The 20,748-nt window shown below is 45.9% G+C and overlaps 1 protein-coding gene across 4 annotated transcripts in view; it reads right to left on the reverse strand.

The window, feature by feature from the left end:
- PLCG2 (phospholipase C gamma 2) overlaps positions 1–19,990 on the reverse strand; it is a 98,336-nt gene extending 78,346 nt beyond the window's left edge. For 3 of the 4 annotated variants that reach the window (XM_083165537.1, XM_083165536.1, XM_083165534.1), the window contains exons 1-2: positions 19,743–19,990; positions 10,553–10,794 (exon numbers count right to left, since the gene is read on the reverse strand). In XM_083165537.1, the coding sequence (XP_083021663.1) occupies positions 10,553–10,751 (199 nt within the window). In that variant the 5' untranslated portion in view covers positions 10,752–10,794; positions 19,743–19,990. Of the gene's footprint in view, positions 1–10,552; positions 10,795–13,486; positions 13,578–19,742 lie in introns of those variants that run through there. The other variant, XM_083165535.1, reaches the window with a different exon arrangement.
- Between the last annotated feature and the right edge of the window lie 758 nt (positions 19,991–20,748).

Genomic DNA, 20,748 nt, shown 5'->3' on the forward strand with positions numbered 1-20,748 from the left:
TCGCATCGCATGCAACCAAATCGCATGCGATGCGATCAATGCGATCGATGCGATTTTTACATCGGAACCAATGTAAAATTTTCTCTGAGACCCAATTTTACATTGGGCCCAATGTTAAATGCCCCCCAGACCCCAATTTTCATTGTATACCCCCATTGTTAACTCCACCCCAAAGCGTGGCGAGCGCAGCGAGCCCGCGAGGGGTGGCGATACGCGTCCTCCGACCTTTTAATACCCCCACTATCCACGTCGGCGTGGAGTTGATTTTATATAGTGTGGCGAGCGCAGCGATCCACCGAGCCCAAGTCTGGTGAGGGGACGCGCATTAATTCACAGGTATTACGCGTCCGCTCGGCACGCTTCGGGCTTGGTGGCTCGCTGCACTCGCCACACTATATAACATCGACTCCACGCCGACGTGGATAGTGGGGGTATGAAAAGGTCGGAGGACGCGTACCGCCGCCCCACGCGGGCTCGCCGCGCTTCGGGTTGGCGTTCATCGTGGGGTGGCGTTAACAATGGGGGGGGGGGGCATTTCACATGTAAAATACCCATAAGGGTGGGTATACAATGAAAAATCGGGTCCATTGGCCCATTTAACATTGTTCCCTATGTAAAATCACATCCATCGCATTGGTCGCATCGCATGCCTTAACTTAAGGCATGCGATGGACGCGATTTTTTAATTGTCGGAGAAAAGGCTAAAAATAGCCCTGAAATTGCGTCGGTTGCGTCCATCGCATACCTTAAGTTAAGGTATGCGATCACCTGCGACGGGCGCCGTGCTAGGAAACAAGTACCCATTTCTTATTAAGGTCTTTATGGTATGTCATTATACATATAGAAGTGTGAAGGTTATTGTCTTTTTGGATGAGGAATCATAAATGAACAGTATTGACCTACCCTTGTCTTTTGTAGTGTTCATTGGCTGCTAAACTCAGACAGCAATGGTTAAATGTCTTTTTCCTTCATGTGTTGTTTGCATAAAGTCTTTGAAGGTATTGCAGCAATTGCATAACGTCTTTCTTTAATAAATACTCATTGCTGCTAACCGTGGTTGCCATCTTTCTTGGTGGGTTCTCCCCGGGGTGTCCCATCTCTTGCCTCCAGTGTCTACCATCTACTAACAAGGGCCGTGAAGAGAGCTGCATTCCCTGCCTTTGCCATACTCAGGTACGTGGTGGTACCGACCGCACTCACAGGGGCCACCTGTCACACTTACCCTGAGGAGTTGGTGTACTTCTTTATGCGCTGTGGGCTGCAATCTCCATAATTTATTGCCTAAATTATAGAACAAATCTTTCTATCACAAGTTGTGGTTGTGCAACTGTGTCTGCTGGATACCAACTGCACAATTCATTGGTGTCAAATCACGTCCCCCACTGTCAAGTACAAGCGTTAGCTCCCCATAACTGCAGTGGCCATGCAGGATTGGCTACCAGTGTTTTGTGATACTTTAAACAAAAGTTAAGAGTGACGCAGTTTAGAACGATGATACCCCAACTGTTATATCAGGGGGCATCCCTTGTGGATCCAGAGCCAAGTTCAGATGTCACTACAGCTAGAACAGGGTATAAGCTTGGGGCAAATTCAGCGAAGGTTGCGCAGAGGAAACCCTGGTTGCACAACTGCTAATTTTCAGAGCCCAGAGATCAGTTATACGCCTCCCTGCCACAGTGTAATCCCGCCCTGTGTAATCCGCTCACCATGTAATGATTCCCCAGTGTGTGCAGTCTCTGCGTAGCCCAGGACTTACTCAGCGGCTGCGATAGAATCAGGCTGCTCGGGGGCGGAGCTGACATCCCATGACTTCCCCTCATACACCTGGCCATGCCTGCATTTTCCCTGACACTCCTAGATAACAGTCGCTCACCATGGAATGATTCCCCAGTGTGTGCAGTCTGTGCATAGCCCAGGACTTACTCAGCAGCTGCGATAGAATCAGGCTGCTTGGGGCGGAGCTGATGTCACATGACTTCCCCTCATATGCCTAGACACGCTACATTTTCCCAGACACTCCCAGAAAACAGACGGTTACCTCCCCAAACACAGGCTTCCTGTCAATCACCTTGTGAACTGACAGCAATTAAAAAAGTAGCAGGCTATCATCACAGGCAGGCCTTGCACATGCGTACTACACCGGGCCATACACATGTGCAGACTATCATCACCCGGCCTGTGAATTTGCAGCTGTGCGATCAGGTCTGAATCAGGCCAATATTGCTAACAGATGAACTTTGTACTTATGTAGTGATGCAGAGCAGGGAGATAATCACCTGGAAACAACAGATAACAAGTCCTGCTGGTGATTATAGAAGCCGGCAGACACAATGATACAGTAGCAGCACGGTTTGTACTACCGTGTTTCTCCGATAATAAGACACTGTCTTATTTTTTTTTTTTCACTCAAAAAAGACCATAGGTCTTATTTTCGGGGGAGGGCTTATTTTAATAGACCTTTAAAAAAATGCCCCACTGCTCCTTTAAAAAAATGCCCCAGTCCACAATTCCCATCCCAGTCATCCATATTCTACCGTACATGCCCCCACCTGTTTGTGTAACGGATCTCTGTACCGGTATTACCGTACTGTACCAGTAACGGTATTGATGGCCCCGCCGGCGCTGTGTGTACTGAGCAGCAGCCGTGTGATGTGCGCGGCGTGGCGTCACGCCACGCCTACCGCAATGCATCCCTGGGAACGGGAGCCGCGGTATTGCAGGCGAGGTGAGCGGACGTGAGAGGAGGTGAGCGGAGGTGAGAGGAGGTGAGCGGACGTGAGCGGACGTGAGAGGAGGTCAGCGGAGGTCAGCGGGGCTGAGCGGGGGCTACACTTACAAAATGCCCAAAAATACATGGGAAATTTGATAGGTCTTAATTTCGGGGGAGGGCTTATTTTGGACCAGCGTCCAAAATCTGGGGTAGGGCTTATTATCGGGGTAGGTCTAATTATCGGGGAAACACGGTAGTAACGCTGTCACTTTGTCTGCACACAGATTCTGTCATTAATGGAACAGTAATGCTTTAACGTCTCGCTTGTGTGATGTTGGGGGGGGGGGGGGGAGGTGGCTTGTGCTGGCCAGGGGGGTCCCGTGACCTGGACTTTAGTGTTAGATGAGGTAACCTGGTGGGCCCTACTTCCAGAAGACCACCACTGAGGTCCCCAAGGGCTGTCCTACATGCAGACGATTTGCAGGTAGGACCAAGGCCATTCATCTTCCAGTTGCATTTTCCACCTTCAGAAATAATCATCCTATTGATAAGACTTCCAATTGTACAGTACTCCAACCATAAAGCCTTCCAACTGTACAGTACTCCAACCATTCAGCCTCCCACCTGTATAGTACTCCAACCATACGGCCTTCCAACTGTACAGTACTCCAACCACACAGCTGTCCAACTGTAGAGTACTCCAACCACACAGCTGCCCAACTGTACAATATTCTAACCATAAAGCCTTCCAACTGTACCGTACTCCAACCATACAACTCAGAATCAGAATCTCTTTATTGCCAAGTATACAGTGCAACTATACACAATACACGAGGAATTTGTTTCCGACAGCTACTGCTACTAGACATACATGACAATTAATAACCAGTAATAACAAGTACTAACAAGTAATTTGACAGCGACAATATGAGTGGGGGCATCACACTGGTACATAGGTAGTGTTTAATAGTGTGGTTGCTTGGGGAAAGGAACTGTTTCTGTGCCTGACTGTCTTCACTGGTTGTGAGCTGTACCTCCTACTGGACGGCAACCTTTTGAACAAGTCATGAGCAGGATGTAGATCAGGGCTGGGCAATACCGGCCCTCCAGATGTTAATGAACTATACATCCCAGGATGCTTTGCATTAGTTTTGCTATGTGGCCATGCGGAAACTGATGCAAGGCATGCTGGGATGTGTAGTTCATCAACATCTGGAGGGCCGGTGTTGCCCAGCCCTGATGTAGATGGTCACTGATAATCATCTCTGCCCGCTTAGTGACTCTTGACCTGTAGACTGTACAGTACATACAGACTTCTAACTGTACAGTACTCCAACCATACAACTGAACAATACTCTAATATACAACTGTACGGTACTCCAATCATACAACTGTGTAGTACTCCAACCATATAGCCTTCCAACTGTACAGTACTTCAACCATACAGCCTTCCAACTGTACAATACTCAAACTACAAAGCCTCTCAACTGTACAGTACTCCAAAAATACAACTGTACAGTACTCCAACCATAAAGCCTTCCTTACTGTACAGTACTCCAACCATAAAGCCTTCCAACTGTACAGTACTCCAACCATTCAGCCTCCCAACTGTACAGTACTCCAACCATTCAGCCTCCCAACTGTATAGTACTCCAACCATACAACCTTCCAACTGTATAGTACTCCAACCACACAGCTGCCCAACTGTACAATATTCTAACCATAAAGCCTTCCAACTGTACCGTACTCCAACCATACAACTCAGAATCAGAATCTCTTTATTGCCAAGTATACAGTGCAACTATACACAATACACAAGGAATTTGTTTCCGACAGCTACTGCTACTAGACATACATGACAATTAATAACCAGTAATAACAAGTACTAACAAGTAATTTGACAGCGACAATATGAGTGGGGGCATCACGCTGGTACATAGGTAGCGTTTAATAGTGTGGTTGCTTGGGGAAAGGAACTGTTTCTGTGCCTGACTGTCTTCACTGGTTGCGAGCTGTACCTCCTACTGGACTGCAACCTTTTGAACAAGTCATGAGCAGGATGTAGATGGTCACTGATAATCACCTCTGCCCGCTTAGTGACTCTTGACCTGTAGACTGTACAGTACACACAGACTTCTAACTGTACAGTACTCCAACCATACAACTGTGCAATACTCTAACCATACAACTGTACAGTACTCCAACCATACAACTGTGCAGTACTCCAACCATACAACTGTGCAGTACTCCAACCATATAGCCTTCCAACTGTACAGTACTTCAACCATACAGCCTTCCAACTGTACAATACTCAAACTACAAAGCCTCCCAACTGTATAGTACTCCAAAATACAACTGTACAGTACTCCAACCATAAAGCCTTCCTTACTGTGCAGTACTCAAACCATACAACTGTACAGTACTCTAACCATACTGCCTTCCAACTGTACAGTATCCAACCATACAAATGTACAGTATTCCAACCACACCACTGTACAGTACTCCAACAATACATCCTTACAACTGTAGAGTACTCCAACCATACAACTGTACAGTACTCCAACCATACAGCTGCACAGTACTCCAACCATACAACTATACAGTACTACAACCATACAGCCTCCTAACTGTACAGTACTCCAACCCTACAACTGTACAGTACTCCAACCATATAACTGTACAGTACTTCAACCCATACAGCCTTCCAACTGTACAATACTCAAACTACAAAGCCTCCCAACTGTACAGTACTCCAAAAATACAAATGTACAGTACTCCAAACATAAAGCCTTCCTTACTGTACAGTACTCAAACCATACAACTGTACAGTACTCTAACCATACAGCCTTCCAACTGTGCAGTACTCCAACCATACAACTGTACAGTATTCCAACCACACCACTGTACAGTACTAAAACAATACATCCTTACAATTGTAGAGTACTTCAACCATACAACTGTACAGTACTCCAACCATACAGATGCACAGTACTCCAACCATACAACTATACAGTACTACAACCATGAGCCTCCTAACTGTACAGTACTCCAACCCTACAACTGTACAGTACTTCAACCATACAGCCTTCCAACTGTACAGTACTCCAACCATACAGCCTTCCAACTGTGCAGTACTCCAACCATACAACTGTACAATACTTCAACCACAACGCCACCCCACTGTACAGTGCGCCAAAAATACAACTGTATAGTACTCCAAACATAAAGCCTTCCAACTGTGCAGTACTCCAACCATACAACTGTACAGTTTTCCCACCACACCACTGTACAGTACTCCAACCATACATCCTTACAATTGTACAGTACTCCAAGCATACAAACTGTACAGTACTCCAACCATACAGCTGCACATTACTCCAACCATACAACTGTACAGTACTACAGCCTTACAACTGTACAGTACTCCATCCATACAACTCTACAGTGCTCCAACCATACAGCCTTACATCTGTACAGTACTCCAACCATACAACTGTACAGTACTCCAACCGTACAACCTCCCAAATGTACAGTACTCCAACCATACAACTCTATAATACTCCAAACCATACAACTCTACAGTACTCCAACCTCCCAGTGTTACAACTGTACAGTACTCCAACCATACAACTCTACAGTACTCCAACCATACAGCCTCCCTACTGTACAGTACTCCATCCATACAACTGTACAGTATTCCAACCATATAGCCTTCTAGCTGTACAGTACTCCAAACATACAGCCTTCCAGCTGTACAGTTCTCCAACAATACATCCTTCCAGCTGTACATTACTCCAACCATACAGCCTTCCAACTGTACAGTACTCCAAACATACAGCCTTCCAGCTGTACAGTACTGCAACCATACAGCCTTCCAACTGTACAGTATGCCAACCATACAACTGTACAGTATTCCAACCATACAATGGTACAGTACTCCAACCATACAACTGTACAGTATTTCAACCATACAACTTTACTGTACTCCAACTATACAGCCTTACAACTATACAGTACTCCAACCTTACAGACTTACAACTGTACAGTAATCCAACCATACAACTGCACAATATTCCAACCATACAACTGTACAATACTCCAACCATATAGCCTTCCAACTGTACAGTACTCCAACCATACAACTGTACAGTACTCCAACCACACAGCCGTCCATCTGTACAATACTCCAACCACAAAGCCTTCCAACTGTACAGTACTCCAACCATACAACCTTCCAGCTGTACAGTACTCCAACCATACAGCCTTCCAGCTGTACAGTACTTCACCCATACAGCCTTTCAACTGTACAGTACTCCAACCATACATCCTTCCAGCTGTACAGTACTCCAACCATACATCCTTACAACTGTACAGTACTCCAACCATACAGCCTTCCAGCTGTACAGTACTCCAACCATACATCCTTACAACTGTACAGTACTCCAAGCATACAACTGTACAGTATTTCAACCATACAACCTTCCAACTGTACAGAACTTCACCCATACAGCCTTCCAACTGTGCAGTACTCCAACCATACATCCTTACAACTGTACAGTACTCCAACCATATAACTGTACAGTACTCCAATCATACAACCTTCCAGCTGTACAGCACTCCAATCATATAGCCGACCAACTGTACAGTACTCCAACCATACATCCATCCAACTGTACAGTACTCCAATCATACAACCTTCCAGCTGTACAGTATTCCAACCATACAGCCTTCCAGCTGTACAGTACTCCAACCATACATCCTTACAACTGTATAGTACTTCACCCATACAGCCTTTCAACTGTACAGTACTCCAACCATACATCCTTCCAGCTGTACAGTACTCCAACCATACATCCTTAAAACTGTACAGTACTCCAACCATACAGCCTTCCAGCTGTACAGTACTCCAACCATACATCCTTACAACTGTACAGTACTCCAAGCATACAACTGTACAGTATTCCAACCATACAACCTTCCAACTGTACAGTACTTCACCCATACAGCCTTCCAACTTTGCAGTACTCCAACCATACATCCTTACAACTGTACAGTACTCCAACCATATAACTGTACAGTACTCCAATCATACAACCTTCCAGCTGTACAGCACTCCAACCATATAGCCGACCAACTGTACAGTACTCCAACCATACATATATCCAACTGTACAGTACTCCAATCATACAACCTTCCAGCTGTACAGTACTCCAACCATACAGCATTCCAACTGTACAGTACTCCAACCATACAGCCTCCCATCTGTATAGTACTCCAACCATACAGCCTCCCAACTGTACAGCTTTGCAATCATATCACTGACGGAACAATTTAAAAAATGAATGCATCTTTTGAGATAGCTGGGACCTTCCTTTAGCTGCTGCGTGACAGTATCCCTTAGGAAATAGTTAATTGTTAAAAAAAATAGGGAGCCATTTTCCTCTTTATGAAGCAGACAAGCAGATCTTTACAGACTCAAAGTCAGGGGTCATTGGATTTAAGTAACTTGTCTCAGTTCAGGCATCATCTCGTCAATAAATGAAAATGTTTAGTTCTTTCATGTGAGATAGGGAAAAGCAATTTAAAGTGTTGACCTCTTGCTCAGCGGTGAAATTGTATTCTGGCTGCAAAATCCAGAGAGCGCTGGCAGATTCTGCAAGTGATTTGTGGTCAGTACCAGGAGGTGGGACAGGTTCAGCGGGATTAAATGAAACGCTTCTCTGTGCTTGGAAATTAATAGAATATTTATCTTCCAAAAAAAATAATATATATATATATATACTGTACTTTATACATCAAGCAGCTATCAATGTCTTGCACTGCCTGAGTTATAAATCCTGATGGACCTGATATCTCGGACGTCAGCCGTGGTCATCAAGTCTGGCTCAAACAGATAACTCTGACACATGAACTATATAATCATATTAATCCACAAGACAGCGGTTGGGTCTGGGAACCATTTCCTATGGCACTGTGCGTGGCGTAACACTAGGTTATATTGTCTTCTGCCTCCTGAGACATGGAATGGCTTTTATATCTGGGGAGTTTTTGCTTTCATATCTGGGCAGATGAAGTAGTCAGGAACCAGATTGTCGCTGCGATAAATCATGTACAGAGATTAGTTACCCTTATCGCATATCAAAAGCTGCAGCACACAGTGACGTCCATTGTGTACTCATCTTAAGAGAGGAGGGGGCCCCATGTGCAGTCTCAATGCAGGTCTCGCTGGAGGTGCCTGCAATGTGTCGTGTCCCCCAAAACCCCCGCCCCCGGGGCCCGTGTATACTACATACTGTACACTGCATCCATTATAAATATGCCACTGCCATGTGATAAACTACTATAATTATTAGTAAGTACTGTACCAACGCAGAAATACATGGTGATATTAATTCACAGTAGGATGACATTTCCTATTAATATTATTATTTATTACCAGTTACTTACATAGTGCACACGTATACCGCAGCGCTGTACAGAGAATATTTGAACACTCACATCAGTCTCTGCCCCAGTGGAGTTTACAATCTATATTCTCTACCACATGTAATCGAACACACACATTCATTCTAGGGTTCATTTTGTTAGGAGCCAATTACCCTACCAGTATATTTTTGGATTGTGGGAGGAAACCGGAGTACCCAGAGGAAACCCACACCACGCAAGTACGGGGAGAATATACAAACTCCGTACAGTTAGGGCCATGGCGGGAATTGAACCCATGACCTCAGCGCTGTGCGGCAGTAATGCTAACCATTACACCGTCCGTGCTGCATGCCCCTGATGAAGTCTGACAATGTTGAAATGCGGTGGATGTGTTTGAAGGCCAGAGAAACATGCTCTGTGCACTGATATCCAAGGCGAGGCCTGTAACAGGAAAGCTACTAAAGTACGCAAGATCGGACAGGAACAGTCGTGATATATTTCAGTCATTACAAATAAATTGGGATTATATTCCCCTATATTCATCTACACACTGGCATCTGAGATTGCTGATAGCCAGGATTACCTACTTGCCAGGTATTCCAATAAAGAGGAAATACTTCCAGGTTCATGACCCATGTCCACGTGCGGCCATTGCTCAGTGTGTCCAGAACCGTGACATTAATTGTGTCACATGCTGACCCATCACCACAAGTGCCTTAATATATGACAATTAGCTGCTATTCGTATTTTAGATGACGGTAATAGATCATACAAATCACAATGTATTTTTCTACATGTTTCTATAAACTTGCCCCATAGATTGTTTGCTTAATTGTATTCCTTCTGTTAACTCTCCAAGGAAAAAGAAGAACCAGTGTGGTGGGGCGACTAACACCAGCGACCCCGGTGATTGCATTACATCTCACACACTGAGCAGGGTGTTACAAATCTAATCTAAATTCTATTTGTGGTAGGAGAAATTTAAGGTAGGAGAAAGGTAGGACCATCAAATGATTTGTCCTGCAGCAGAGGCATGCGAGGGGATGTGTCGTATGGTACAGAGGGGAATCAGTGGGTACTAGGCGGGCGGCGTCTCTGATGCTCGGTAAGCTGCGATGCAAACCAGAATCAGGGCCTTGGTTATATTCATTTTAACACGTTTGCAGTGTGAGAACATGCGTGTATCAAACCTACATGTGATCTAACAGCAATTATACAGAGGATATAGGCAAAAACAACAGAAATCAATATTTGTTTCCCTTGTAATATATATTTCAATATTTGTATTTTTGTTAACCATATGGATTCTTTAAGAACCTAGGCAGCCTAGCAAACAGGTCTGAATCGGTCCTATAGGCAATATGTATTCTACTATAAATGATCCAGTAGCTCATACAGAAGGTGACGCGTACTTACAGAACCCTTCCAGTCTATCTGCTGTCTTGCTCCAAGCCACCTGGAAGGTTTCCATGATCACTTGGATGGTCCTCCGGTCTGGGTGGGACTTGCGGGAGTTAAATACAGTCATCACCGTCCCCAGCTCCAGGGTCCTCTTGATCTGGCTCTTTTCATACTCTGGCAGCGCCCGGCAATCCGAGCTCCTCCTTCGCGCCATTCCAAACACGCTCCTCAAGGAGGCCGTACGCCGGTCAGACGTTCTGCGGAACGTAATATATAACAGTATAAACGTCACTTCTATATTACTATATACATACCAGCGCATATAATACCTAATTTATAGAGGCAGATTCAATTAGGCATGGGTTGGCTCAAAGTACAAGCCAAACAGCCCACAACTGCATTTTTTATATACAGCCTGTAACATGGCAGTTAGGGGCTGATTGGATGATACTTTACCTCTCCCCAAGGCTTAGTACATAGACCGCAACAAGCCTGGAGCCACTGTTCTATATGTAATGGGTGCAGTGGTGGATTTCCTGCTAGACAGATGAGGCACATGCCGAGGGGTGACACTTGCTGGGGGTGGGACATGCTCACCTGCATGAGAGTCCTGCTAGGCCGATGGGCAGAGGATACCTTGGAATTCTGTAATTACCGGTGAGGCAGGAGGAGGTATATTGCGGAGTCGGAGTCAGGAGGCCCCAATATAAAGGGGCAGTGACGTAATGGGGGGGTGGGGGGGGGGGTGGCGGAGTTGGAGTCAGGAGGCCCCAACATGAAGGGGCAGTGACATGATGGGTGGGCAACCGATAATATAGGGGCATCTGTGCACCAGGCCCCCAATCTGCAGAAATGTAAAAAAAATGTTCTGAAGTTAGCACCATGTGGAAATTGTGCAATGATACGAGTGCTGGCCAATTTGGGATTTGAGTGCAAAGCGTGGTAACACAGTGATACGACGTTGGGTTTTTGCGCAGTGCGCATCTAAATATTGTCCAACGTCTGCTGCAATCCCCACTCTGCAGGGTGCTGGGACCATGTGACAAACAGATAGGGCCCAGCCACCATGCATTAACATCTACCCCGCCCCGTACTACACCGACAGCCCGTGCTACACGCTGGGGGATCCAAATTGTCCTCAAGTGTTTGTGGATGCCCCTGCGGCCATCATTTGAACCATCTGTCCATACCCTTGGAGGTCATTTATCCATTTCCACAGTATATTAAGGGGCTAGTCCCAGGTGACTCGATGTTGAATATTGGCCGGTGCTCCACCTCCTGGATGACAAAGACTTTATATGTTTCATATATTGTAATTTGATTTACATATATTATTTTATTCATTTGTTTCATTATTCTGTTATTTTTTGTGTGTTTATTCTTATTATTTACAGTTTCCTATATAGTGCAGCAGCTTCTGTTGCGCTGTTTAGCTAGTTTTTGACAATAAATTGGTTTTATTATTATCATCATTGCATTCTGTTGTACAATTAAGCGTCCCACATTCTTCCTAATTCTCCTGGGGCCATGTGCACCTTATTTGTGGAGAATCAGAGCTCACCGGCCTCTACTTATGTGCGTCGAATGCGCATCATAAATGACCTCCAGCGATTTTCATACAATAAAAATAAAGTAATAGTGACTGTATTGTATCCCAGAAAACGGACGATTACCACCCACAAACGCCAGCTAATTTACAGTCTGAATCGGGCCAATATTTGTGTCATTAAAGGGAACCGTTCTGGAAGGGGAAAATAAACATGAGAAGATCTGTATATAAGTTATGTGCAATGACAATTACTCAGGTCTGATACATGTCACAGCTGTGATTGGCAGTGTATCCCGGATAAGTTACGTAGGACTTTGCTTCAGTGCTCCGCTGAGTGTCTGCTGAGTGCTCCGCTGAGTGTCTGCTGAGTGTCTGCTGAGTGTCTGCTGAGTGCTCCGCTGAGTGTCTGCTGAGTGCTCCGCTGAGTGTCCACTGAGTGTCTGCTGAGTGTCCAAATCTGCCTCACGCATGAATGTAAGTCAGTACAAGATTCTATCCAAGGAAACATAGTTTTATGTTATTCTATAAGAGTATTTTATTTAGTAATGTATCTCCAAGAGTCCATAGAAGCAGAGAACTGGTGTCCAGGACAACTAAGGCTGCAGTCAGGTGAGCTGCTGTGGCATCACTAGACGTGGATACAAATCTACCAATCCACACAGTCACACACTGCCTGCTCAGAGAGGCACATTCTACAGATAGGGGTAACACTATATTATATTAGGACATCTTTCATCACTCTGGGGGTCCCGGAGATATGGGCTGCCCCTCGGGGACCAGTCAGCATGCAGAGAGCAGCGTTACAGTGCAGCACTCGGCTCTTGTCATTGATGTAGTGTCACCCCTTGACAGATGACAACCAGGTGCAGCCCCCTATTCCCCTTGTTCATTCTCTTGGGCCTGAGTCCCAATCTTATTGGGTACCCGGACATAGCACTTTCAAGGACAGTAGGATCTGTAGCGGGGCACACTGTACATTTATACCCATACCCCCCATAATGGCAGCATCCCGCACTGACCAGTCACATGATTATGCTGTGCTATAGGCTGTGCATATGTAACTTGGGGACATTATAGTAAGTATATTATTATTATAATGGTCATTTTCTAGCTTTCATATCCTCTATGATTCAGACTCACCGTGTTGATCTCACAATGAAGAATGTCTTGCTTCAGTGCAAGTCCTGTACAGTCTTTGATAAATACATACGTCTATGCTAGGTTGTGTAACGCAGATGTATAGGAGCTGTCCCCCCAACAGTTGTGGAACTATGAGGCCCAGCATGCCCGCCTCCCTGCCTTTCATGTCAAACCTGAGCTGTAGGTCGGCTAGCTTGGCCGCCGTCGCTGTAAATGCTGGTAATGTGGTTGGTGTGCCCCTGATCCCCACCTGCACTCACCGCCATCGCCTAGGATAACAGGTGGACCCTGATAAGGCTTTCCTGGCCGCCGGCTACGTTACCAGACTCATCATGATGGAGAAAGCTCTAAGCTCCTTCCCCATAGTCTCAGAGCTTCTGCTTTTGTGTCTGTCTGATTGTACACTACCCCCACCCTGCGGCCCATGCTCTGCTCTGGTGCACACACTTCCTTCCTCCTGCAGCTGATCAGCACCGACATCCCTTCCCCGTGATGAAACGCACTATATATGACACAGAAGCAACAATGTCGGAGCCATACGGCAACGGATAGTAATTGCAAGCTCCGCAGCCCAGGAATTCCGCCTTTCGTTGACTTGCTGCAATCTTATCTGCCAACTTTTTCTATAGAGTTGTTTAAAAATGCAGCGTTGGTCGACGGGCTATAGGTCAGCCCCATTAGGTCAACAAGTATTACATTTACAGGTGTCGACAAAAACGTTGACATGGTCAATAGGTCAATATGGCAATATTTTGTGTGTCATTGTCACTGCATCCGCATACCAAATAATGTTAAAATGTTTGGCTGGGAAACAGTAACATTTACATATAGAATATAGGCATGCTGTATATCATTTCAATCAGCAGAAGCTGCTTGTGTGTCTGATTAGCAAAGCATTGCACAAAAGATGTATTTAACAGGGAAAATGACATGCACATGAGCTATTTAAGTATATTTAGAATTTGTTGGGTAAGAAATCATTTTAAAATTATTTATTTGATTCAAATGTGATGTCCTTTTGTACTTCAAAGTGAATGTAAAAATTGCGGAATAGAACTCACCCAAATAAACCGTCTCTAATTATCGGCCTTATTCTGGTTGACACGCAAAGCTGCGAAATTCGCTGCCTTGCGTGTCATTTTAACGCTGCCTGCCGCCCACACAAACGGCCACCCCCCCCCCCACACACACACACGGTGAGTCTCCCCGCATGCATGCAAATGGATGTTTTGCATAAACATCCATTGGCAGCTTATGTGCGGGGAGGAAATCATTCGATGTATGCTGTCTATCGAATGATGTCTACAGTGCACGCAGATGTAAGACACCTCTCTGGTGACCCTGTGCAGGAAGTGGGTGGGCAACTGACATCCGCTGACGTCAGCTGCCCACTCACTGCATCATCGGGAAATCACCATGGGAACGCCCAGCGTTTTCATGAGAAGGCCCATGAAACGCTGGGAGTTCCCATGGGTGCAGCTAATACGTAGGGGAGCGAATGGACCAAAATAAGGCCCTATGTCCGACATTATTGAGCTGTTTTGTGTCCAACTTACAAATTTGGCTCCCAATACATCGTTGTATGTTTAACATGGGCACAGCATCTGGATCCGTATTTTTAGAGTATTTTCAGAGCCGATCACTACACTACACTGGCCAACTTTGCAGAAAAATTGGACATTTCCCAAATTCACCTCCCATTACATCACGGCAATGGTACGAATGAAGGAGCTCAGCACCGCCACCTAGATGTGACAAGTGGTACTTTCTGTAACAAATCAATATATAGGGGCAGATGAACTAAGCCTTGCAAAGAGATTAAGGAGCCGATTAAAACCTTGTCGACCATTGTCTGTGACAACCATTTCCATGTTGACCTATTGCATGCGTCGACCTTTGGTCAATGTCAATTTAATGTATGTTGACCATTTTTAGCTGTCCATCTAATCACTGTCGACCAATAGTGGTCAACCTAGTGACTGTCAACCTGTGCCAACCCAATGACCAAAAACTATTCCCCCCATTTCTCAGTAAGCAGCAGATACGGTATACAGTATATAAATATCAGGGTTCAGTGTCAGGGGAAAAGTTGCATGTGCTGTACAGTGGGGGGAACAGGTGTATGTATTGTAAAATGAGGGGACAGGTGCATGTGCTGTACAGTGGGGGGAACAGGTGTATGTATTGTAAAATGAGGGGACAGGTGCATGTACTGTACAGTGGATGAAACAGGTCCATGTACTGTACAGTGGGGGGCACAGGTGCATGTAGTGTACAATGGGGGGGAACAGGTGCATGTACTGTACAATGGGGGAACAGATGCATTTAATGTACAGTGAGGGGGAACAGGGGCTTGTACTGTACAGTGAAGGAAACAGGTGAATGTACTTTACAGTGGGGGGCACAGGTGCATGTAGTGTACAGTGGGGGGAACAGGGGCTTATACTGTACTGAGAGGAGACCAGGTGTATGTACTATACAGGGGGGAACAGGGGCATGTACTGTACAGTGGGGGGGGACCAGGTGCATGTACTGTACAGGGAGGGAAGATGGGCTTTTAATGTACAGTGTAGGGGCACAGGTGCATGTATTGTACAGGGGAGAAAAGGGTCATGTACCCTACGACAGGGGGCACAGGGGCATGTACTGTACAGTGGGGAGTACAGGTGCATGTACTGTACAGTGGAGGGATTAGGTGCATGTACTATACAGTGGAGGGACGGGGACAGGTGTATGTACTGTACAATGGGGGGAACATGTGCATGTACTGTACAGTGGGGGGGTCACAGGGGCATGTACTGTACAGTGGGGGGGCAGAGGCTTGTATAGTACAGTGGGGGAGACCAGGTGCATGTACTGTACAGGGGGAGGGGCAATTACTGTACAGTGGGGAGAACAGGTGCATGTACTGCACAGTAGAGGAGAACAGGTGCATGTACTGTACAGTGGGGGGGTCACAGGGGCATGTACTGTACAGTGGGGGGGGGCAGAGGCTTGTACAGTACAGTGGGGGAGACCAGGTGCATGTACTGTACAGGGGGGAGGGTCAATTACTGTACAGTGGGGAGAACAGGTGCATGTACTGCACAGTAGAGGAGAACAGGTGCATGTACTGTACAGGGGGTAATGGGGTCACGTACTGTACAGTGGGGGCACGGAGGCATGTACTGTACAGTGGGGGGACCAGGTACATGTACTGTATAGTGGGAGAACAGGTGCATGTACTTATAATGGGGAGAACAGGGGCTTGTACGGTATAGTGGGGGGAACAGGGGATTGTACTGTATAGTGGGGGGGGGGCAGGGGCATGTACTGTACAGTAGGGGGAACCAGGTGCATGTATTGTGCTGGGAGGGAACATGGGCTTTTAATGTACGTTGTGGGGGCACAGGTGCATGTACTGTAACAGTGGGAGGGGGGCCAGGGGCATGTACTGTATAGTGGGGAGAACAAATACATGTACTGTTCAGTGGGGGGAACAGGTGCATGTACTGTACAGTGTGGGTTACATGGGCTTGTACTGTACAGTGGGGGAACAGTGGCGTGTACTGTACAGTGGGGGGGAACAGGTGCTTGTACTGTACAGTGGGGGGCACAGGTGCATGTACTGTACAGTGGGGGGAACAGGGGCATGTCTTGTACAGTGGGGGGAACAGGGGCATGCTCTGTACATGGGGGGGCATTGGCTTGTACTGTAAAGTGTGGGGGGGGGCACAGGTGCATGTACTGTACAGTTGAAAGGGGGAACAGGTGCATGTACTGTACAGTTGCTGACACTTAGCTAAACACTAAGACAAGGGGAGGAAATTGGGTAATGAGCCCATTGCTGTACAGTTACTGTTACTGGCGCCTGTGAGACTGGGAGCGTCTGCCTATGGGGAATACGATACACGGCTCTTGGTGTTGGAAGGATGCAGCCATCACAATACATAGAAGAAAAACCAGGCTCAGTCATATGTTCAGGAACAATTAGAGGAATGCTGTATATTTTGCGACATTGCGCTGAAAATATAGCCACGTCTCCCTGAACTAACTAGGCATATTCCTGTACAGTTCTACCAATTGTACAATCACACCCTAAATTCTGTCCATCACAACGCACAAGCAGCGCCGCTCAGCCTAGTGGCCACCGCAATCCTCTAGGACCATCTATCACCCAATGGGGGGTGATAGGGTTGAGTGGTGTAGCATAGACCAGTGCCTACCCTCTCTCTGATTGATTGGTTTTTGACTAAAACCATCCACCAATCAGTATGCCATGGCCATTTGATTGTTCTCTGTATTGTATGGTGGTCACTGATGCTGTCTGGATAGTATGACATCACTGATTCAGACCTGTTCGTAGCTTAGCAAAGAGGTAAACTCAGCCTGAACACCTGCCCCCCACCCAACCTCGCGCACACAGCGCGAATCCCCGTATTTGCATGTCAGGGGATGTGAAAAATAATTTCATGGTACCCGACCATCTAATTATTTTATTTGCCCGTTCGCAAATAAAATTCAGGCTAGGATGACTTTTATTTCCAACGGAGATGGTGGGAGATGGTGGGAGATGAGGTGGGAGAAGGGGGCATTGGGCTGAATGAAGGGGTCCTGGTACATAATTTCCAGGGTGGTAGAGGATGTTTAAAAGCAGAGGAGGGGTGTATAGTGGAGTGGGCTTATTATTCATATTTTTCTGGTGGGAGGACAGCTTGCTTGACTGCAGATATCTCCAGTTCCCGGAACTAGATTTCTTAGCTTTTAATGGAATTTAAAACTAGAGAATTCCACCTACCAAATGGTATTGGGGACTAGGGGATCAGAGTTCAGGAGGCAGAGCAATCTTCCAAGTATATAAATCTACATACCAGGTGTGTGGAGCTGGAGCAGTAACCAGCTGCTGGAAGGCTGATATCTCTGGTTCTGGGCACAGTAGAGACAAGCTCTAGTGCCCATCAAAGGGGAGAGTCCCAGCTTTTGGAATATACCCTCAGAAAAATCTAAGTCAGACAGAACCTAAAATATCTGCCTGGGAAGAGCAATTAACAGGTTTGGATTAGGGACCACTGCTTTGAAGTCAGATATCTCCGGTTCCCAGGGCCGATTTTATTAATTCTTGTACCCATGGAAAGAGGGGATCCTTAGCTTTCAGTCTAGGGCCCTAAAGGTGGCCATACACACGCAGATTTATCTTCAGATCTGTCTGGTTGGAACAAAAACATGGTTATGGATTAGAGCAAATGACAGTTGACCATTTGCTTGGAAATGTTTTTGTTCCAACCAGCCAGATCTGAAGATAAATATTACTAGTGTATGGGCACCTTTAGATTCCTGAACCCCCCCCTTCCTGCGTGCGTCACTGCATTAATAGGCCTACACTGAGTCACACTGCATATTAAGCACTTTGGAAATAAAGGAAAAATCGATAATTGCCAATGGAATTAAGCTTTTGTTTGATCGAAGAATAGAATAAATTCTGAATACAATATTCTGGTTGTTATAGAATTAAATAGAAAGTCACTGATAACTAATACCCCCCCCCTCCCCCTCCTTCCCCCCAATATACACCCAATTACTCCCTACTAACGCGCACTTCATTGCATCTTGCTGTGTATTAGGGCACTTCTGTCTGATGGGAACATTTTTGTTATCGGTCTGATATTCAAGTAAATCAGGAAAAACCAGATTCATGTGACTTATCACCCAAAGACCTGGGCTAAAAGCTCATTTATACGCCAGGTTTCTGCCGTTATTATGTCACGTGATCAGTCATTAACCTTTTCTCTAACGGGGGGAACTCTGCTGCAGATTAGAGTGTCTGCGAGGATATTAGGTGTCCAGTGAACAGGAATTTACTAATGAGATTTTAACATCGCTCACAGGAATCATCTGCTGCTCAGCAATAACACTGATGCTGGATTCCTGGTATCACAGAGTGACTGAACGTTACATAGAGATGGGTAATCACTACACCTGTACACTGCACTACGCCAGTACACTGCTCTGCAACTGCACACTGTGCTACACCTGCACACTTTGTACACTGCCCTACGCCTGTACACTGTGCTACGCCTGTACACTGCACTACACCCATACACTGCGCTACTCCTGTACACTGTCCTACTCCTGTATACTACCCTACACCCGTACACTGCACTACACCAGTACACTGCGCTACACCCATACACTGCGCTACTCCTGTACATCGTGCTACACCTGTACACTGTCCTACTCCTGTATACTACCCTACAACCGTACACTGCCCTACACCCGTACACTGCACTACGCCAGTACACTCCGCTACATCCATACACTGTGCTACTCCTGTACATTGCACTACACCTGTACATTGCACTATATATATGTACCATGCCCTACACCTGTACACTGCCCTACACCTGTACACTGCCTTATACATGTACACTGCCCTACACCTGTACAGTGCCCTGTACCTTTACACTGAACACCTGTACATTGGGTGCACACATTCAGACAATACAATACATTCATTGACAGCTGATGTCATTTACTTACCAATGACTCCTCTATGTCATCTCTGCCCCATGAGCACTGCCAGCATTTCCTGCAAAACTTTAGTCTGTTGATTCCACATCTGTCCACAACGCTATGGATCAAAAAAAATAATAATAATAGAAAACCCCCAATAAATAGTACAAGGGAGCGACAATAAAAGTGGGATAAGTCTGCAGTCTGGGTGACAAAGTGCAGTGTTCTAGGATGGAGTACGAGGAAGTGTCAGAGTTCTGCAATGGTCGCACTGAGCCGCTTACCGTCCTTCCTGTTCTTACACATGTGTGCTGTGATGAAACTACTGAATATGGAATGAGCCTTAAAGGCACAGGCAGACCTCAGTACCCATATGAATGAATGATAGTGAAATATATTAATATATACTTTACAATAGTAAGTAAGACACAAAAACAAATGAAAAGATTTTCACAGGTCAGAACTTTTGTCGTACAAAAGTTTCCAGATGCACAAAAAGTATCATTTTACAAACTAAACATAATACTTTTTATGGGGACAATGTCAGCACAAGCAAAAGGTCAACACATGAAAAGGTTGACATGAATGTTTCCCCTTTTTTGTGTCAATATCGTCACGTGAGCGCATGGACCCCCAATTATCTCACTTCCCGCCATGCTTCACGGCAGGTTCCTCACTCAGCTAACACTGCGCTCACCGCACTTTACCGCTCCCAGTCTAAGTGGATGATAACGTATCAATAAGTAATAAAAACTAATGTCGACTTTTCATGTGTTGACCACAGCCATGTTGTCCTTTGCTTGCGTCGACCTTTTGACCATGTTGACCATGTGTATGTCAACTAAATGGTGTTAATCTATTGACTGTCTACCTTTTGGCCCTTATTTTGGTTGACTCGCAAGACCGTGAATTCGCAGCCTTGCAAGTCCATCAAGCCCTGCCCAGCGAATGGCCGGTTTTAGCATAAACATCCATTTGCATGCTGGGGGGAACATGCTGCGGGGAAATGGGCGGTCAGCTGACATCCGTGTCA

Source organism: Crinia signifera, chromosome 11 (genome assembly GCF_055691185.1).
Source record: "Crinia signifera chromosome 11, ASM5569118v1, whole genome shotgun sequence".
Taxonomy (NCBI): domain Eukaryota; kingdom Metazoa; phylum Chordata; class Amphibia; order Anura; family Myobatrachidae; genus Crinia; species Crinia signifera.